This window comes from Carettochelys insculpta, chromosome 7, assembly GCF_033958435.1.
Source record: "Carettochelys insculpta isolate YL-2023 chromosome 7, ASM3395843v1, whole genome shotgun sequence".
Classification (NCBI taxonomy): domain Eukaryota; kingdom Metazoa; phylum Chordata; order Testudines; family Carettochelyidae; genus Carettochelys; species Carettochelys insculpta.
Genome location: NC_134143.1, coordinates 54,095,266 through 54,116,101, shown reverse-complemented (window position 1 = coordinate 54,116,101; position 20,836 = coordinate 54,095,266). Strand labels below are relative to the sequence as shown.

The 20,836-nt window shown below is 44.9% G+C and overlaps 1 protein-coding gene across 1 annotated transcript in view; it reads right to left on the bottom strand.

Annotated features, from left to right (window-relative positions):
- The window catches only part of OAT (ornithine aminotransferase), a 44,453-nt gene extending 27,108 nt beyond the window's left edge, over positions 1 to 17,345 (bottom strand). The window contains exons 1-4 of the mRNA XM_075000494.1: positions 17,250 to 17,345; positions 9,891 to 10,117; positions 7,507 to 7,731; positions 7,298 to 7,393 (exon numbers count right to left, since the gene is read on the bottom strand). Coding sequence (XP_074856595.1) covers positions 7,298 to 7,393; positions 7,507 to 7,731; positions 9,891 to 10,089 — 520 coding nt within the window. The 5' untranslated portion in view covers positions 10,090 to 10,117; positions 17,250 to 17,345. The remainder of the gene's footprint in view (positions 1 to 7,297; positions 7,394 to 7,506; positions 7,732 to 9,890; positions 10,118 to 17,249) is intronic.
- Positions 17,346 to 20,836: the final 3,491 nt, after the last annotated feature.

The window sequence follows — 20,836 nt, the reverse complement described above, 5'->3', positions numbered from 1 at the left end:
TAAAGTCACGGATGGTATAAAACGGGCATAGCTGGCACCTCACCAAACATCCTTGGCCATCGGCTAACAAACACTTCGCCGACAGAAGTAAAGCATAGACACTTCTGTCAACAAAGGGGCCTTCCAGATGCTGGGAAGACGTGTTTGCAGAGCTGCCATTCTGCTTTCTGGCACCAGAGGGCAGTGCAGTCTAGCACTTCTCGACAGAGAGCAAACTGTGTGCATCAGCAATCTGTCAACTGTAGTTCTGTCCAGATTTCTCTGTAGATGCTTTTAGTGTAGACAGAGCCTGAATGTCTTCTAAAAGCCCAGTAAGCAGTAGAAGTATTGGTAATGTTGCTAGACAATATGATTTCCCGTGATTCAGCAAATTCTCTCATATGGAATTTGCCAAGTCCCAAGGGTGCCAGATTAGAGAGTTTTCACCTGTACTTCATTCACCATTTTCTAACGTAACCCCACCTGTTAATTAATAATCTGAATATATGCTAAGATGCATAATTGCTTAAATAACTGTACAGCTAAAATGTATCCTTCTGGTTACCAAATAGTACGAAATGTAGTGTGAAGAGTACATCTGGCTGCAAATCAACATCTTTTAATAGTTATACCAACAAATGAGAATGAAGCATTCTTGATGAAAATAAATAAAAAATACAAATGTAAAGCAAGATTAAAATAAATTATTTAAATACAGGTTTCCTCCTTGCTAGTTGAAATAATATTTAAAAAACACTTCAAAAAATAGTCTACTCTTTGTGCCAAATTGGTGGTGCAAAGAGGCTATAAACATGAGTGGATCTAGTCAGCTGAAGACCATGAAGGAAATTCCCAGGCGCTGTAGAGCTCATAAAGCCAGCTCTAGGCAGCCTCCCTTCTGGTCCCCAACATAAAGTACCCTGAACTGCTGGAGACCTGCTGAATTGTTGCAGTGCCTTCACTGATACAGCAGCTATGTCACTATAGTAACCTTGGTTACTACAACTCACTCATCTAGGATCAAAGCAACACACAGCAGTTTGATTTGGTACAATGTTCCACATCTTATCTACTTAACATCACATCCTCCTAGTGCTCTGTTCTCAAATCCCTTAATCCAGCATAAAATCCACTTCAATTACTCTGCTCTGGTGTCAAAACCCTCAACAGGACTGGCCCTAGCTAGCAACAAATTGCCTCTACAATCCATCCACAATACATACTTCTCAAAACAGAAGGATTATTTCTGCTTTAGATAATACCTCGGCACCTGTAAATTATGGTGATGGAGGGCCATATAAGTAAAATACATCTCTCATGATGGGAAAATGATTGTTAAACTGCGTTAAATACTCTATGTCAAAAATATATGGAAAAAAATCAACTGTTTACAACTTCTGCATCCTCTGACACATACACATCCGACTGTCTCTTCTTAAGACAGTTTATTACTCAACTCCAAACTTGAAACTTTATAAACTTACATGCATTCAATTAGGCTACAAAAGCATAACTACTGATTAGAGCTGGGCGAATAATAGATTTTTTCGGTTCACTAGCAATTCTGAAAAAATAAAAAAAAGTTTGTTTTTGGTCAAACAAAATGTTTCCTTCAACCGAAATAAAATGTTTTCTCTCAACTTCAAGCATTTTCATGATTTTGGGGGAGGAGATTGTTGAAAAATCCTCACCTGAGGTGACTGATGTGTCCCTGGCCATGGGCTGTGGTGTCTGTGTGGCTCTCTCACATCTTAACCAAATAGCCTTAGAAACCAAGCATTTTAAAATAAAAATCTGCTTTATCAGCAGTAGTGGCTTTATTCCCCAACAAACTGTACCAAAATTAAACAAAAAATTAAAAGAATTTACCTCAGAAAAATGTTTAAAAATTACTGTATGAAGGTATTCAATATAAGGTATATAGGATGGCCGTTAGAGAAGGCCGGTTATAATGAATATTTATGAGACTATTAATATTGATAAGTTAAGGTTTGAAATCCTGTGTTCTGATAGGTTAGTTTAGGATGCCTTGTGCATAAACATGATGGAGTGCGTCCTGGTTGCCGGGGCAACCAAGGTGCAGACCTGGCAGGTAGAGGTGTTCAACCAGGTCCGCCCCAGCTCTATATATTTGAGAGCGCACCCCGGGGCCAGTCAGTCCGTCGGCGGCGAGGGACGGGAGAAGATCGAAGAAAAAAGGACTGTGTTAAGAGCTGGACTTTGCTAAGAGCTGAAATCACTGGAAGATAGAAGACCTGAAGGAGACCTGCATGTCAATCAACGCTCGCTAGCTGCCGAGGGCCATCGAAGAACCGAAGCGGAAGCAGTGTGAAGAGCTCCAGCCTGCTATTTCCATTGAAGGCTCCGGGGATTTTTTCGGAGGGTTTGTCCGGCAGAGGTCGCCGCCTGATCAACGGCGCCCTGTACGGATAAACCGCAGCAGCGGTCCTGCCCTTCCTCCCATCGACCTTAGCCTGAGGCCGGTGGCAGGAACAAAGGCTGTCGCATATAGGAGGATTTTTTGTTGCACCATGTCGGTCCTTTTTCCCTCCTGGCTCTCTTTTTCCTCTCTTTACTATCTGACCTGTCGCGGCATCATACAAGCACGCCTGTGAGGGTCATATCTTCCCAGCTCGAGCCAAGAGATCTGCAGGCCCCGCACCCAGAGCCAGAGCAGGAAGGAGAGGTACAAGGGATCATTAGGTTTTAGAATTAGAAACTGTTAAGTTAGCATAGCAGTATGAGCAAATGGATGTGCATTTTATATTTTTTCTGCTGTGTCTTTGCTTGTTGTTATCTGTGCTAAAGTGTATGTTGATTTATTGTTGGATTGTAACAAGACAGGATAAAGATATAGTAGATGTTTAATTGGTGGACTGGGACTGCCCCAGATTCCGCGATCTGCGTCTTACATTTTGGAACCCAAGCCTACTAGATAGTACTGTAAAGCACAGGAGGCTAGACTTGAAGACCTAGCTGGAGAACTTACATCCAAACAGAAGATTAGAATAGGCGTTTTTAATATTGTTTTATAATTGCATTATACTTAATTCTCCCTTCATGGGAATCTTGTAAAACAGAGCTTGTTATATTAATAATAACTGCTCCCCTTCTCTTCTCGAGATACAGGTTGAGCGACTAGGGATAACCCTTAAAAGGGCAAACTCTGGAACAGTAATTAAGTAAATATTTTAACCCTTTAAGGGTAATCTTGGCCTGCGGTAAAAGGCTGCCCATTAAAAGAGGTGGTCAAAATAGGCAGCACTGATATAAAAGGGGAAACCTATAAATAGGAACCCCCATTCTAAATATAAAGGGCTCTACCCTGTAAAGGGTAACCCGACTATTACGTAGAGATAGCCTGAAAATAGGAAAGCTCTAGAAGTAAATTAAAATAAGAAAATCTGCTCCCCTTTGTTATCGGACTCAGGGTTGAGCGACTGGTGAAACTCCTTGAGGGTAAGATCCAGAATTATATCCAATTAAGTAGCGGCTCTGTATTTTAATTGTTTTTCCTCTCCGCAGCACGCGACGAAGAGTATTATGTTTACCCTGGGAGTCACTGTAAGTACTAGCGGGGGTTAAGTATAGTTGCTGTTCATTTCAGCCAGCTACATAGTTCAAAGTCTTTGTTCCTTAAAAATTTAAATTCCTGTGCTAGTCTAGTAAGGTGAGGGATTAGCTTAGTTTGTAATTTTTAGGTCGGTTAGGCACCGTGTTTTGGTTAAATCCCTCTTTTAATAAACTCCTTGTTTGTTTTAATTTTAAATCCTGGTTAGTTTTTCTTTCAGGGGAGTTCTTGCAGCGCCTACTCACACACCCTTTAAACCCCGTTAGGATTGGCCATCATGTACGTCGGCCAGGGTAGTGGGGTAAAACCCTGGGGCACTCATCAGACGCTTCTTGGCTTAGCTTGGGTGCCTGGTGGGATACCACATTTTGGAGTCTAGTGTTACGTCACTTCCTCCAAGTTTCCCATCGCTCGTTAGAGATAAATACCAGTAAAGGAAATTCTGAAATGGAAAGTTGTTTAGAAAATGTTAAAACATAATGTTTTTATTTTTAATATATTTTAATGCTTTTTTGACTGAACAATCTGACAAAATTAACAGAACCTTGCAAAATATTTATGACACTGGATCCACATTTTTCACCAAAAAAGTTGTGCAAAAAAAATTACACTCATCTCTACTAATGATTTAATCATTTATGGTTTGTTCACTCTGGCTACGTCTACACTAGACGCATCTGTCGATAGAAGTTACTGCTGACAGAGAAATCTCAATGGTACTTCTGTTGCCAGATTGCATCTATACAGAACCTGCTCTGCCAACAGAACTGCCAAGCTTCACTGCCCTGTGGTGACAGAAGGCAGGATGGCAGCTTTGCAAACAGGGCTTCCCAGCAACCAGAAGCCCTCTTTGTCAACAGAATTGTCTATACTGTACTTCTGTGGGTAGTACTCTATGGACAGAGATTTATGACTCAAATTTTTGAGGTATAACTCTGTCGGGGCAAAAGCAGACTTCTGGCGAGACTCTGTTGACAGAAGGCTTTATGAATGTAACCACTCCCTGAGTTCTGTCGACAGAACTCTTCAGTGTAGACACAGCCTGTGTGTGCCAAGTGCTATCAGTAGTCTTAACAGCTGCAGTAGTTGAGAATAGTTTTAAAAAATAAAAGATATATATAACAAAAATCACTGCCTGACATTTTACCATATAGTTTTAAAACAAAATTCCATGACCAAAAGAGCCAAATTTAAATAATCATAACTATACAAAGATAAGTATTTTTGAGCTATAAATGCACTTTTCTCAATCACAAGTAGCTTGTCCCTGTTCTGCTTATTGAATTCATTGAGAAGATAACATCAGGGAATTCTAGCCCCCCAGTATTAACTCAAGGTTCCTGTTACATTCACTAAGGCAACATCTACACTAGCCAAAAACTTCAAAATGGCCATGCAAATGGCCATTTAGAAGTTTACTAATGAAGTGCTGAAATACATATTCAGCACTTCATTAGCATGTGGGCGGCCGCACACTTTGAAGTTGACGCAGCTCGCCGCTGCGCGACTCATCCAGACAGGGTTCCTTTTCGAAAGGACCCCGGCTACTTCGAAGTCCCCTTATTCCCATCTGCTCATAGGAATAAGGGGACTTCAAAGTAGAAGGGGTCCTTTTGAAAAGGAGCCCCACCTGGATGAGCCACGCGGCGGCAAGCCGCGTCAATTTCAAAGTGCCGCGGCTGCCCGCATGCTAATGAGGCACTGAATATGTATTTCAGCACTTCATTAGTAAACTTCTAAATGGCCATTTGCCTGGCAATTTCGAAGTTTTGGCTAGTGTAGACACGGCCTAAATGATCCAGGCTATCTATAGTGGAGGTTTATTTTAGAAATGGCAAATCCTAACACATCTGCAAGAAAGACTTACATAGAAGTGGAAACTGCTGACATTACTATGCTGCCATACAGAATATTTTGCATTTAGAACATTTAGCAGCCACCTGAGAAATCTCTAATTTGCTAGCAGCTGCATGAAGATGAGAGGCAGACTTTGGAAAGGGTGAGGGAAGCAAATATGGCTTACACATTAACACGTCAGCTATGGTATCCACAGGCGGTGATTGGTGTAGCCTCACAAGAGCCTTATTGCCTCCCGGTGTGCAGCAATGAATTAGAACTTAGTTAAAAGAGTGTATAAATAGCTTTCATTTTATTAGACATACGCTGAATATGGATCTTCAATAAGACAGAAAGGAAAACTGAAGACTTTCCATCAGTATCTGAGTTCTTTTGCCCCTGCAATACATATCACAAGTACCCAATAACAAAACAGGGAACTATATTCTTTATCTTGTTGAAACATGCTGTATCCACATGTGCCACAAAAAAAAAACAAAACAGTATCCTGACTGCTGAGTGGAAGGCAATGAAGAATTAATTTTCAACTCCTGCTTTTAAAGAAGGGGTTCTATTAAGACAATATGTTATCTACATAATATCCATTTTTTTAAAAAATTCTGGTAATCAGTTGGTATCTGAGATCATAGCAGATATTAAACTTAATCTATATCACAACAACCTACAACTGACCTATATCAGAAGGTAGCTGGCCCTCTGAAGGGGTCATAGAGCATAAGAACATAAAAATGGTCATAGTGGGTCAGGCCAAAGATCCATCCAGCCCAGTATCCTGTCTTCTTACAGTGACCAATGCCAGATGTCCCAGAGGGCATGAACAGAACATATGATCAAGTCATCCCTCTACCGTCATCTATTTCCAGCCTCTGACAAACAGAGGCTAAGGATACCACATTTACCCATCTTGGCTATTACTCATGGATAGACCTGTCCTCCATGAATTTATCTAGTTATTTTCAGAATCCTGTTGAAGTCCTAGGGCTCAGCATTCCTCTGACAGGTGCCATAAGTAGGAATGAAGCCACTCAGGTTCATATGGGAGTAATTAATTCACTGGAGGCAGTTAGTTAGGAAGGAAGGACCTCCACACGATAAAAAGAAATCTATGCCCAGTGCAGGAAGCTAGAATAAGAAAGGCTTCTAGGCCAGGAACAGTTCCCAGAGTGCATGAAGGGAAAGCTCCTATAGAGAAAACTACTTTAAGGGAAGAAGCTAAAAGAGGGTAGGGGGGAGCCTCATTAGCAAAGGGATAATACACCAGGATGGAAGAGCTCCCAGAAGGAAAGGACTAAATCTCAGAGAAAGCAAGCTCTCATAACCACTTCACCAGGTAACAGCAGAAGCCTAAGAGTAAAGGAATGATATGCTGTCCTTGAGGTTCAGTTGATGTGGGCAACCTTGACCAAAAACAGGAAAGCCTTCTCAGCTAGCATCAAAAAGCCTCTAGAAGAAGGTTTGGGGGATGAAGGCTTTGCAGGTAAGGGACTTTGAACATAAGTAGGGTAGACAGACAGACTGCAGTTGATTTAACCCTCTTCCTTCCAGATAGAGAAAATGAGGAATGTTGTGCCTTTAGGGCTGAGCAAACCAAATCCCTGAAGGATGCCGTGCAATTTATAAGCTTCAGTGGATTTATTAAAACCCTCTTTTGGGGAAACTGAAGCAAAGACACAATGGCATCATTGAACTAAGTTGCCAGGGGCATTCAAAAGTGAATGCCATCATTAAAACCCTAGTCAGTGAAAGGGAGAGATCAGAACATTAAAGATGGGGTGATGTAATCCTCATACCTTAGAAGAATATAGTGTTTTAGCCTACACTTAGAATTATATTATGATGGGAAATCATCTCTGCTGAAGAGCAAGCTCTTCTGATGTTAATGTCACATACCTGCAAAAATAATCTTTGCTTTGTATTTTGGAATTCCCTTCACGGTATATGCCCATTTGCGAGCCAGTTTACAGGCAGTTTCTCCAGCTTCAACACCTAAAATAAAGAGCCACATATGTACAATTTGGCCATTTGTAATTTTTGGTCCTTTGTAAGAGTAACTCTCATACATGTTGGGGCCACACAGAGATGGAGGTAGGGTACTTCACCTGTGTTCATCGGAAGAACTTTGCTGTAGTTGAACATTTTGGTGACATACTCTTCATACTCCCCAAGTACATCATTGTAGAATGCCCTAGATGTAAGGGTCAATTTCTCAGCTTGCGATTTCAGAGCTTCCACAATCTTTGGATGACAATGACCTTGATTCACAGCACTGTAAGCACTCAAGAAATCAAAATATTTTCTGCCTTCCACATCCCACACATAAACACCTAGAAAAGTTTAGATTAGAACATGGGCAAATGAGACCATAGGTAAGCAATAACAGTACAAGCTACAGTCACAAAACAAAATAACCTGCTGTCTGGTATATATGGTATTCCTTAAAACATGAATGCATGGAGTCAATCCTTTCAAAGCCACAGAATGAGTAGCAGATTATTGCGGCACATAACCAGTACCCCAAGCAACACTCAAGTGCAGAATAGGGTTCCATAAAAGAATTGTTCCTCCATGAAGCTAGATTGGACCACACGAATACTCATATCTCACACTCCCCCTTGTTGGAGTCCTGGAAAGATAAAGAGGATTAACCTGGCAAGAGGAGTTAAGTGTAAGAACAGTGATAGTGGGTAAATTACAGGAGCCCGTTACAGAGAGTACTGTAATAATCTGAGGCTGGGAGTTTTCAACTGAACTAGCAAAATGTGTTTGCCAGGGTAAGCAAACTGACACACCCCTCATCTCAGAAGGACAACAGTTTAACACAGTGGAAAAATAACACTTTTGAACCTGTAAACCAGAGAAATCACTATGGGTAGATCTTGAAACAAGAAAAGAGATGATAAAGTTATACTGTAATAGTGCAGTTGACTTCACAAATGATATCAGTATATAAGCATCATCATAATCTAACATACTTCACGATGTTCATTATTAAATTGAGACTGTGTGCATCAGTAAGATAATTAAAGATTGCTGCAAATTCTGTTTCTTAAAGGTGAAGAAAAATCTCCACACAATATCTTCCCAGCAGTTTTTGCTTTTCAAATGCCACAGCCCAATTAAAAACATCCCACTTTCAAACATACATCAATTCTATTACTTCTACACACACACTAAACAGAATCACTTCAAACCCTTTTAGGAAATATGAGAACTACAGAGAACAACTGAGTGATTCTGTCATCCCACGTTCCAAGCAGGGATGTTAATGGTTTACTGGATAGTCTCACGCTAAATGGATGAGGCTTACCATTAAGTTAACCAGTCAGAGCAGCAGCAGCCCTGCCCCTCACCACAGGCCGGGGGCTGCTCCACTGGCATTTAGTCTTCATAGAAAGGTTCAGACAAGCTACTAAGCAATTATAATGGAGATTAAAATAAGCAATCACATATATAACTATTGACCAATCAAGGATCCTCAGATTGAATCAAGTCAAGCTGTTTTATTAGAAGTCATTAGTTGCAGAATCCCTAATAATAGCAGCAAAGGGTTTGTCTACACAAGGGGTGGGAAATAATTTTTGATGGGGGGCCACTCCAAGAATTTGGAAAGTGGTCAAGGGCAGCATTCTTACATTATACTAATGGGGGAGGTATGGAGTCTGGGGTGGAAGTTGGGTGCAGGAGGCAGCTTTGGGTAAGACTGGGGTTTGGGAGAGAGTTTGGGTGAAGGAGTCGGTGGTGACATGGGGCAAGGGTCCATGGTGCAGGGGCAGAGATGGGCTATGGGTGCAAGAGATGAGATAGAGGGTTTGGGTTATGTGGGACAGGGGGGCAGAGGGTTTCTGGGGAGGCTCTGGCTCTGCCTCTGGCCTGGAGACTTACCTGGATACAGCCTTACCTTGCTGGACTTACCTTGCTGGATACAGCCCCCAGCCACCAACACTCAGAGGCAGATTTTCTACAACCCCAAACCACTCAAAACTGCTTCCTGCAGCTTTCTGCTCCAGACACTGAGGGTACGAAAAGGCTTTGCACTGGTCGTGACCACCTGCTCCACTGCTCCTCAGCCTCCTGAAACCGGAAGCTGTAAACCAGCCAATGGGAGCGGAGGTATTTTGCAAAGGGGTGGAGCAACACACAAAGCCTCCCCTTCCCTCCTGGAGCCCAGAACAGAGAGCAGGAATCTGCTTAAAGTGGTGGCTGACTGCTCTGTACCTGAGGTAGTCTGTGGGCTGTATCCAACAGTGTGGCGGATCAAGTACAGCCCACGGGCCGTATCTTAACCACCCCGGTCTGTGTAAACCACAAATGTAATTGGAATTTATAGGGCCCTATGTACTAATATTAAACTGGTGACACTATGCCCAACGACAACTGGGGAAGGTGGGGACGGGGGGGAAATGATGATTTTTAGAGGTGTGATTTTATAATCTTCAGCAACACACTTTCTTGTGCAGAATAAAGACAAATCAAAATATAGTACCTTTTCCTTTTTCTAGAGCAACAGGTAGGGGATGATAGTTGTGTGCACCATATTTAGCTTCACGTTCAAATATATACTCAGAGGACTGAGGTCCCTGGATGTGTTTTTTAGTTGCAACTGATGTAGGAGCACTCACTGAAGCATGAACACCACGACGCAGAACAGCAAGGGTTTGCGATTGCGCTAGTTTGGAAAACATTCTTGACTTCAGATATTTTGTCAGAGATCTGAAAAGAGAAAACTGGCACTTAGAATTAACATACTTTATGTATGGAGGAAAATCCTTGCATGGATGTATGTGCCTATTCCACTGGGATTACAGAATTTACCACTCTTTTGCAACTCAACTCAAGAAATTCATGGAATGCATTACCCACATCATTTGCTGTAGCTCTGTGGTCTACAGAAAGTTAACATCTATGATTAAGTTCTTGTCTATGCACAAAAGCTGCAACTCCCCTCTCACTGCCTCTTCTGCAACACCCTGGACCTAGACTCAAACCTGGGACATTGTTTGTGCCATTCCAAAGCAGCAGACTAGAAATTATGCAGCAGCTTCAGAGAAAACATTAATTTTGGATTTTTCACAAACATGGAAAATAAAACAATCAAGCACTGTTTCAATAATACCAAAATTTTATTGTGTTGTATTAATAAATTGCACTTAAGATAAAAGAAACAATACTACATATTAAAGTTGTTGATTAACTGCAGTAAACTCATGCAATTAACTCAAATTAATCTTGATTAATTGCATTGTTAAAACAGTAGCAATTGAAATGTATTAAATATTTTGGAGGTTTTCTTAAATTTTCAAATATATTGATCTCTATTATAACAGAGAATACAAAGTGTACAGTGTTCATTTTACATTATTATTTGATTGTAAATAGTTGCATTGTAAATATTATAAACAAACTGTTTTTCAATTCACTTCATCCAAATAACATAGTGCCATCTCTTAACTATGAAAGTGTAACTTCCAAATGTAGATTTGTTTTTGTTACATGACTGCACACAAAACTACTTAAAACTTTAGAGCTGACGAGAGCACTCAGTCCTACTTCTTCTTCAGCCAATCTCTTACTTAGATAGACAAACAAACATGTTTACATTTACAGAAAATACTGCTACCTGCTTCTTATTTACAAGGTCACATGAAAGTGAGAACTGGCAATATTCCAGAGGACATTTTTCTGTGCTGATGATGCTCATTAAAAAAGTACTTTGCCCTCAGAAAGCATGGCAGTCCTTTATTGCAACCGTGTAGTAGAGCGCTCTCCCAATACTGTCAGAAAACCACCTTTGTGAGGAGCAGATCTCAGCAGACGGAGCCCAGCTACACTGACAAGTTAATGTGCCCAAACTTGCTAACCTTGGTGAGTGGAGGGTGGGGCATACTGTGATTTTTCACATCCCTGAGTGAGAAAGTTTCAGTGAAGTAACTTGCCTGTGTAGACCTGTCTCTCTGCTCAATAATAATTCAAATCAGAATAGACCAATGCATGTTTATTTTCATCATTTGAGTCAAATGCCACTTTTGGGTACCTTAAATTCCATAGTCTCTTCTTCTTCAGAGCGTCCTTTTAAGATTTCTGAAAGCATGCTCAACACCTCTTTCCTTTCAGATTTTAGAAAGCACTTCAGATTCTTAAACGCTGGATCAAGAGCTGTACAGATCTCACTTTGCTACAGGCTGAACCTCTCTCGTTCAGCAGTCTTGGAACCTGACCAGTCTCAGATGAGAGAATTTGCCAGATGACAGAAGGTCAATATTTTCTAGCACATTACCAACACACATTTAGGGGTAAATTACAGCTACATAACCGCACAAGACATAGAGTCAGGACTGGTGGCTAAAAACAAACTTGATGGGACCAAGGGAAACTTGGCCACACCCACAGTAAGTGGTCATCCGGCTAACTAAAATCATGCTGGTTTACAGAGGTTGCCAGACGAGTTCTGGATTAAAGACATTCAACCTGTACCTCTTTGGGTGTTTTCAAATCTGCAGTAAAAAGGTTCTTAAAATGAACATTTACCGAGTTATCCAAGACTGGTATAACCCAAAATACATGGCAGAATCTAGGCAAAACAGAGCAGGAGCCATACAGTTTTCCCCCAAGAAGTTCAGTCACAATTTTTAATTAACATGTTATTTGTTTAAAAACAGCATCATCATCATCGTCGTCATCGTCATAGAAGAATGTTCTCTGAAACAGTAGCTCAAGCATGAAGAGGCTTACGACTGTTTAGCATATCTGACGCATATCATGCAATGCTTGCTACAACAGCTTGCTGTTTTACTAGTTCACTTTGAACAAGGCAAGAGGTTACCCTGACCTTGGAACTCTTTGATCTTCACCAGAACTAGTTCCTCAGTACTTGGCACTATCTCCAATAGAGACAATAGAGACAGCTGATATTTTAATCATCCACAGATGCTAGTTCACTTTGAAGGAGGCAAGAGGTTACCCTGACCTTGGAACTCTCTGATCTTCACCAGAACTAGTTCCTCAGTACTTGGCACTATCTCCAATCGAGACAATGGAGACAATGGAGACAGCTGATATTTTAATCATCCACAGATGCTAGTTCACTTTGAAGGAGGCAAGAGGTTACCCTGACCTTGGAACTCTCTGATCTTCACCAGAACTAGTTCCTCAGTACTTGGCACTATCTCCAATCGAGACAATGGAGACAATGGAGACAGCTGATATTTTAATCATCCACAGATGCTAGTTCACTTTGAAGGAGGCAAGAGGTTACCCTGACCTTGGAACTCTCTGATCTTCACCAGAACTAGTTCCTCAGTACTTGGCACTATCTCCAATAGAGATAATGGAGACAATGGAGGCACCTGATATTTTAATCATCCACAGATAGCCCTCCACTAGGCAATGGGAAGAGGGGGGACAGAAAAACAGTATATCTTCCCCCTCCCCCGCCAACGCTTTTGAATTTTTCAGTGAAATCTAGAGACATCTCTGGGACAAGGATAGTGGGCTTTTGTACTGCAGAACATAAAATGCACAGTCACTTGAATAGCTTCGACAGATATTAATAGTAATAGAAGACACATGCAGGCAGTTTAAATTTCAGCATTGATTCAAGCTGTCTGCAGACTCAAACACAAAACTCTTGATTTATACTCTAGTTCACATTTGAAAGAATTTTCATAAGGGCTCAAAACATGAACTTAGGTCCTGCTGCACAAAATTTTAGAACAAGGGCTGCATTTAGGAGCAAATTTCAAAGTCACGAACTCTCAAAGCCCCACATACAAAGCTAAATTCCTATTTTTTATTGTTCAAATAAACTGGTGCTGTATGTTTAGTTCTCTAAAAAAAATCAATGTTTGTTTTCATATAAGAGCTTATCTGGAATTTCCTAACACTAAGCCTCTTACCAGTCATTGCCACAATTGTTAAACATTAGCTTTTGCGTTAGTTTTTCTAACATCATAAAAGAGATTTTACAAATAGAAAGGTCAAAGAGATGACTGAAATGCTGCTTAATTGCATCAGTCAAACTTACATCTGATTGAATTACTCATATGTGACTGGTCCATGACAGCCAGGCCCCTCAACACACCTCCCTAGTAGCATAGCCAGTTTACCCAGGGCATACCTACCTTTGGAAAATGTTCAGAATGGCTATTTCAATTAAGTTTCCAAGAATGTGCAAGCCCTAACTAAAGAGGTGAATGGAAATTTAGCTGTACAGTGGACCCCTGAGTTATGCAAGGGTTCCGTTCCACTCACTCTCGCGTAATGAGGATTTGGGGGTCAGTAAGTGGGGGGTCCGGCTTTTTCCCCAACAGAACACAAGTTCTGCAGCTGGGGAAGCCGCAGATAGGTAAGTCCTGGGGTGAGGTGGGGGCACTTGGGCATGGTTAAGTCTGGTGGTGGATTGGGCCATGGGAGGCAGGCAGGGGGCTAGGCTTGGTGTGGTTTTAGGGCTGCAAGGGGGCGAGGGGTGGAGCTGAGCCAGAACTGTGCATGGGGGTGGTGAGCCAGAGCCCTGCTCAGGTTGTGAGCCGGGCCGCAGGGGTTTAAACCAGGGCCGCATGCAGGGGAGTTTCAACCGGGGCAGCACGCGGGGGGGTGGACGGTGAGACAAAGCTCAGCGCAGGGCATTAGCCGACAGGGAGGTTGAACCGGGGCCAGGCAGGTTGAGCTGGAGTCATGCCTAAGGGGAGGTGAACTAGAGGCAGAGGCAGCAGTGGGGGGTGAGTATGAGCTATGCGCGGATGGCAAGCGGAGCTGGCGGGGGGGAGGGCAGCTGAGCCAGGGCTGGGCAGAGCAAGTTAAGCGCGCTTTCCAGGGTTTGCTGCAGGAATCAGGGTCAGCTGTGCAGCTGTGTAAGAGTGGGATCACATACTCTGGGTCTGCGCATTCTTGAGACTTTACTGTACATGCCATCTATTAGAAAACTACCTTTTGGTATTATGAGTTAAAGACAACCTATTTGGATTCCCTCTTTTACTTTCCTTTAAAGGAGGAAAATGTCAATCAGGAAATAGATTTGAAAGTTGTTTTGTTTTTTGTTGTTGTTGTCTATTTAAGTCCTCCTTAGAAACCCAGACAGTGAGATGGAAACAACCATGCATGACCTCCCCTCCATGAGTATGGTAACAATAGTGATGCCAGGTGTGCAAGATACCACAATGAGTGATGGTAAGGACTTAGCAAAAAAAGCTGTTCTTTTCAGCCAACATGAAGGACTGCACATGGGAAAGAAGTTGAAATCTCTGGAAGTGCACAAGATTAGAGGTAAAGAGAAGTCTATTTTAATGATAAGGGGAGAGGAAAGATATATTAGTAACTACTTGGAAAAAGAGAATTTGCTAAGAGTGCTGGGAGACAGAATAACTGAGTCTATGCGGAGGACACATCAAATGTAGTTACTGAGCAAACACACTTTCTGCAAAGGACAAGACAGAGAACCGTTCCTGGGTGAAAGTGGAAGAAAACCTAAGGCTGGGTCTAGAGAGTTTTGTCGACAGAAGGCATAACTCAGGGGCTGGGTATACACTACAGAGTTTTGTTGACAGAAGGGGCCTTTTGTCGACATAACACAGGGAGTGTCCATACACTTAAAACATTCTGTGAACAAAGTCTCGACAGAACTCTGCATTTTCCTCAACGGTATAATCCCTCAAAAATTTGAGGCATGACAATCTCTGGACAGAATACTGTCAACAAAAGTGCAGTGTAGACACTTTTCTCTGTTGACGGATTGCATCTACATACATACCTTGCTCTGTCGACAGAGAACTGCCAGGCTGCACTGCCCTTTGGTGACAGAAAGCGGAACGGCAGCTCTGCAGACAGGGCTGCCTGGCTACCAGAGCCCTCTCTGTCAACAGAAGTGTCTATACTGCACTTCACTCAACAGTACTCTGGTGCCTTCTGTTGACAAAACTCTCCAGTGCAGACACAGCCTGAGAGAACTTTACCTACTCACAAATAATGTTCCTGAGGGAATGCTGTTGGAATCCTATCATTCTTCATTGGCCTGTACTAAAGCATCAAAAAAATCCCGAGTTCTAAGTCTATGTCTCTACATGAGAGTTAATATAAACACAGAGAAATCAGTAAAATCTCAGACTACACAGATCAGACTGGTTGGCAACAAGCATAAGCTTTCTGGACAAACAGCTACAGATACTTATGTACTATTTAAACCTTTTCTCAAACAAGACTTACATTTTAAAAAATTGCATCACACGTGAATCAAGGGTAGGGACATTTACCATCATAGAGGCAGAATAAATCTATTTGGAAGAGGGCAAACATCCCATCGCTCTTTTCTGAGCTGTGCCATCCATAGGATGAACTGTGGCAATCACCCTGAGCCCCACACTTTTGGGGCTAAGTAATGGCCGCCTCACTTGTCCTATGGATACAAGGGAGGATTACCTGTGGCAGGGGGCAGCAATGGCAGCTGCAGGAGTTCACCTCCTGCCCCTCTGCACTTAGCACACAGAGAAGTGGGACTCAGCAGGCTGGGAGGATGCAGCAGAAGAGGCTGCCACTCACGACACCTGTATAGTGGGAGTTGGGGGGGAAGGAAGAGAGAAGGTAACCCCTGTTGCTCCTGCCACCCACTGCCACACCCTGCTCCAAGTCATCCCCTGTCCAGTTGGGCAGGGAGGGATAAGAGTGCAGAGTGGGAGAGGGGTGCAGCATGTGGCATGGGGGGTTGCCCTGGTCTCTGCATCTGGTGCAATGAGGAGGGGGTTGCCCCACATAACACCCCTGACAGGGCAGCCCAGACACTCTTCTCTGCCAAAAACCTATAAACAACCAATTAAAACCAGAGCTCTTGTAATGTAATAGAAAGGAAGGTGAATGTTGCACGCTTTGGGGCACAGGGGCCTCACATGAAACTTACAGCTCCTTGGAGAGAAGTAGGTGGCTGGTGGGCTCTCTCCCAATAACTTTTGGGCTCTCCCCTTCATTCAGCTTTCACTGACCAAGAATGTCCAACACATGGTCCCTTCGCTATAGACCAGACTCCAACTATGCAGAAGTTGGGCTGCCATACTGTACAGAAATCAAGGCCCTACCTTCATTACTAAGAAGAAACTCTTCCAAACCTAACTGAGGCAGTGATGTCCCTCTACGTCTGCAGAGACCATGAGACAATGACTCGGATGTGTAGAATTTCCCCTCCCAGAGTTAACTCCCTGGGCTACAAAGGCTAGAAGCCAGGGGTGGCCTTTGGATGCCAATATTAATTACTGACTTGCTATCCATTTTAGCACTGCCACTAGGGAGGGGCCCACGCCCGGGGCTCGCCGGACAGGGCGAACCTGGTCCTGCTGCCAGGACCAGAGCGGAGGAAGAACTTAGCAAGAGACGCAGGAGGACCGAGGGAGGGACGCGAAGAGGCAGAAAAGCTTTCCGACCTCCCGCGTGTCTGAGGCACCTGCCCCGCAGCGCTCCGCTCCCCGTGCCCGAGCCGCCCATGGAGACGGGACTGGGGCGCCGGGAGGTTTCATCCCGGCCGGTTCCCGGGAAGGGCTGCCCAACCCTGCCGAGGCGCAGCCCAGGCTCGCCCCGCGCCGGCGGAACCGGGCAGGCCACGACAGCACAAACGGCCATGAGGTGCAGCCACGCTCCTCGGGCAAGCCCAGATCCGCCTCTGTGCAATCCCGTGGATCGCGCCCAGTCCCGGGCCGGATGTACGTGCAAGACGCAGCGCAGCTCCGGCCAGATCTACCCCCGCCGAGCCCGGGCGAGCCCCTGCCAAATCCCCGTGGGCGCCGCGTTCCGCACCGTGCGGGAGGAAAGGCAGCGGCGCGCCCTCCCGCGGTCCGGGGCGCGCCGGAGCCCGCCAGCCCGCACTCACCGGCGCGACGCTACGTCTTCGCACGGAATCCCAGAGAAAAAGGCAGAGACTTCGCACACGGCAACTGTCACAGCTCTAGCGGCAGGCACGTCACACCGCCGGGTAGGCTACGCTCCGCCAGGGACACGCCCATTGGCTGCCTCTGCCGCGCGTCGCCAATCACTGCCCGAACGAACGGCCCTCCCACTCAGGCCCGCCTCCGATTGGCTACCGGCACTTCGTCTCCTGCCACCGTGCTTGCTAATTTCCCCGGGGGCGGCTGCTCCGCTCATGTTGGGACTCCGGTGAGTTCTGCTGCGGCTCTCGCTGCTCTTTAGGCCTTCCTTCCTCTGGCCCCTCTTCCCGGGCCTTGTGTCCTGCCCGGTCCTCCCTGACTCCTGTACCCTCTTCTTCCTCCTCAGCCCCCGCCCCCCCCGACTTCCCCAGAGCGAACTCCCCTCCCCTCCCCTCCCCTCCCCTCCCTCGGCCACGCTCCCTTAATCCCCTACCCCCATCTCTCCCAGCTTTACTTCCACCTCCTCTCCTTCCCCAGCCCCTCTCCCCACCACCCCGAACCTGAGGCTTATTCACCTTCCCTCATTCAGACTTTGGCTGTTCGCCCTTTCTTCAGCAAATCTTTTCCAGGACTGTCACCTTGTCCAGACTTTGTTCTTCCATCAACCGCTATTTCTGGCCCTTACACAAATGCCTACATGACAGTGCTGCTTGGCCCAGAACAGACACATGCTGGCTGCTTGGCAAGTGTGTCTGTTAAACCTCATGCCAGGATCCCAAGCAGCATGCACACAAATGATGAAAGAGATCAGCAGTTTCTCACGCAATAGGATCATAGACTGTGAAGATTGCACTCCAGGTTATTTTCAAAATACTGTTTATACCTGGCCATCATCTATATAATATATCCCAGCCCCAGTGTTCTTGCAATTGACTGTTGGAGCTGGTGCAATGAGAGCAACTCAACTAGGTTATGCAGTCCACCTTTCAAATGCAGAATTATTTTTCCCATATATAATTTATCATAAGTAGACATGAGTGTTTGTTATTCAGGTCTCGCATACAGATAATCTAAGTTCTGTGTGCTTACGGGAATTTTAGTGTATTGACTTATTTATACCACTTCTGAGCCGTGTCTACACGTGCACGCTACTTCGAAGTAGCGGCACTAACTTCGAAATAGCACCCGTCACGGCTACACGTGTTGGGTGCTATTTCGATGTTAACATCAACGTTAGGCGGCGAGACGTCGAAGCCGCTAACCCATGAGGGGATGGGAATAGCGCCCTACTTTGAAGTTGAACGTCGAAGTAGGGCACGTGTAGACGATCCGCGTCCCGCAACATCGAAATAGCAGGGTCCGCCATGGTGGCCATCAGCTGAGGGGTTGAGAGATGCTCTCTCTCCAGCCCCTGCGGGGCTCTATGGTCACCGTGGGCAGCAGCCCTTAGCCCAGGGCTTCTGGCTGCTGCTGCTGCAGCTGGGGATCCATGCTGCATGCACAGGGTCTGCAACCAGTTGTCGGCTCTGTGGATCTTGTGGTGTTTAGTGCAGCTGTGTCTGGGAGGGGCCCTTTAAGGGAGCGGCTTGCTGTTGAGTCCGCTCTGTGACCCTGTCTGCAGCTGTGCCTGGCACCCTTATTTCGATGTGTGTTACTTTAGCGTGTAGACATTCCCTCGCAGCGCCTATTTCGATGTGGTGCTGCGCAACGTCGATGTTGAACGTCGACGTTGCCAGCCCTGGAGGACGTGTAAACGTTATTCATCGAAATAGCCTATTTTGATGTCGCTACATCGAAATAAGCTACTTCGATGTAGGCTTCACGTGTAGATGTAGCTCTGGTGTTCATACCAATGGTCTAAGCAGCTTCAGATAGAAACCAGATCTGGAAAGGCAAAAGTTACAAGAAACTGAGAAAGGCCCATTAGGATGGACATCATTAAGATAACAATTACACACTTCAGCTGTACTCACCCAGTGCTGCTGCTGTTTGTGATTTTTGTCATATTCTACATATTTAGTCATCTTCTACACATTTTGCTACTAGTTAGAGTTCATTATTTTACTAGGGAAGGAAGTTAGACTTATACGAAGGTAACTGACAGGATTACAAGTTGAACTTCTCTAGTCCGACATCATCAGTACCTGACCAGTGCCAAACGAGAGAATTTGCCAGACCATGGGAAGTCAATATTGTCTAGCAGTGTTACCACTGTAACTGGAGAAAAAGGACAAGTGAGTAGAACAAGAATGCGGAACGTACAACCCACATCCGGCTCCGCTTCATTGCTATGAAACAAACGGCCTCCGGTTCCGCTTCATTGCTATGAAACAAACAAAATGTGACCAAGGGTAACCTTTGAATTTCGGGGCCTGGGTCTCCTGTCAAAAACGACCACCAGAGGACCCCCAGAGACCCCCGCGCCTGCGTAGTACAAGGAGATTGTATAATGGGAAGGCAGCGTATATTACCTGTGTGGGGAGTGACTTTCACTGAACAGCTGTATATACGTGCTATCACCCAGACACTGGGTGCACAGGCATTGAGGACAGATCCCCCTGCGCCTTGCTTGGCATGCCAAATAAAGATTCTTCTTCTACTCTCGGTGTGATGAATTAGCTTTGCACACCGGGCACGAACTACCCCACTGCCATCTCTGGTGGCAACACCACCACTTTCACTGCTTACTAGACTCTCAGAAGATGTTTAGGGGTAAATCAGAGCTAAATAACAGCACAGAACTTATATCTACACTAGTGAGTTTTTTCTAAAAAGCTGGGGATCTTTCTAAAACTCCCACCTTCAAGACTTTACCCACTAGCAGGAAGGATTGGCTGAAAGAAGAACCAAGATAGAGACTGTGAGGCTCTGTCTGCCCTCATCCTCCTTGCAGCCTTCTGCATGAAAGATATTCTGAGAAACAAGGAGGGGAAACAAAGCACCCCCAAACTCTTGACTATTCTGTTGTAATAGTACCCAGGGACAATGGGACAGCCAAGTGTGAGCACAGTCCTCAGGCTGCTATAACTTATGCCTGGGGATGGGAAGGAGCCTGGGAACATGCAGAACATGGAGAGATGACAAATTGGTGACAAGCCAATTTTGCCATCACCCTAGCTGTGTCTACACATGCACGCTACTTCGAAGTAGCGGCACTAACTTCGACATAGCGCCCGTCGCGGCTACACGCGTTGGGCGCTATTTCGAAGTTAACTTCGACGTTAGGCGGCGAGACGTCGAAGTCGCTAACCTCATGAGGGGATCGGAATAGCGCCCTACTTCGACGTTCAACGTCGAAGTAGGGACCGTGTAGATGATCCGCGTCCCGCAACGTCGAAATTGCCGGGTCCTCCATGGTGGCCATCAGCTGAGGGGTTGAGAGATGCTCTCTCTCCAGCCCCTGCGGGGCTCTATGGTCACCGTGGGCAGCAGCCCTTAGCCCAGGGTTTCTGGCTGCTGCTGCAGCAGCTGGGGATCCATGCTGCATGCACAGGGTCTGCAACCAGTTGTCGGCTCTGTGTATCTTGTGTTGTTTAGTGCAACTGTGTCTGGGAGGGGCCCTTTAAGGGAGCGGCTTGCTGTTGAGTCCGCC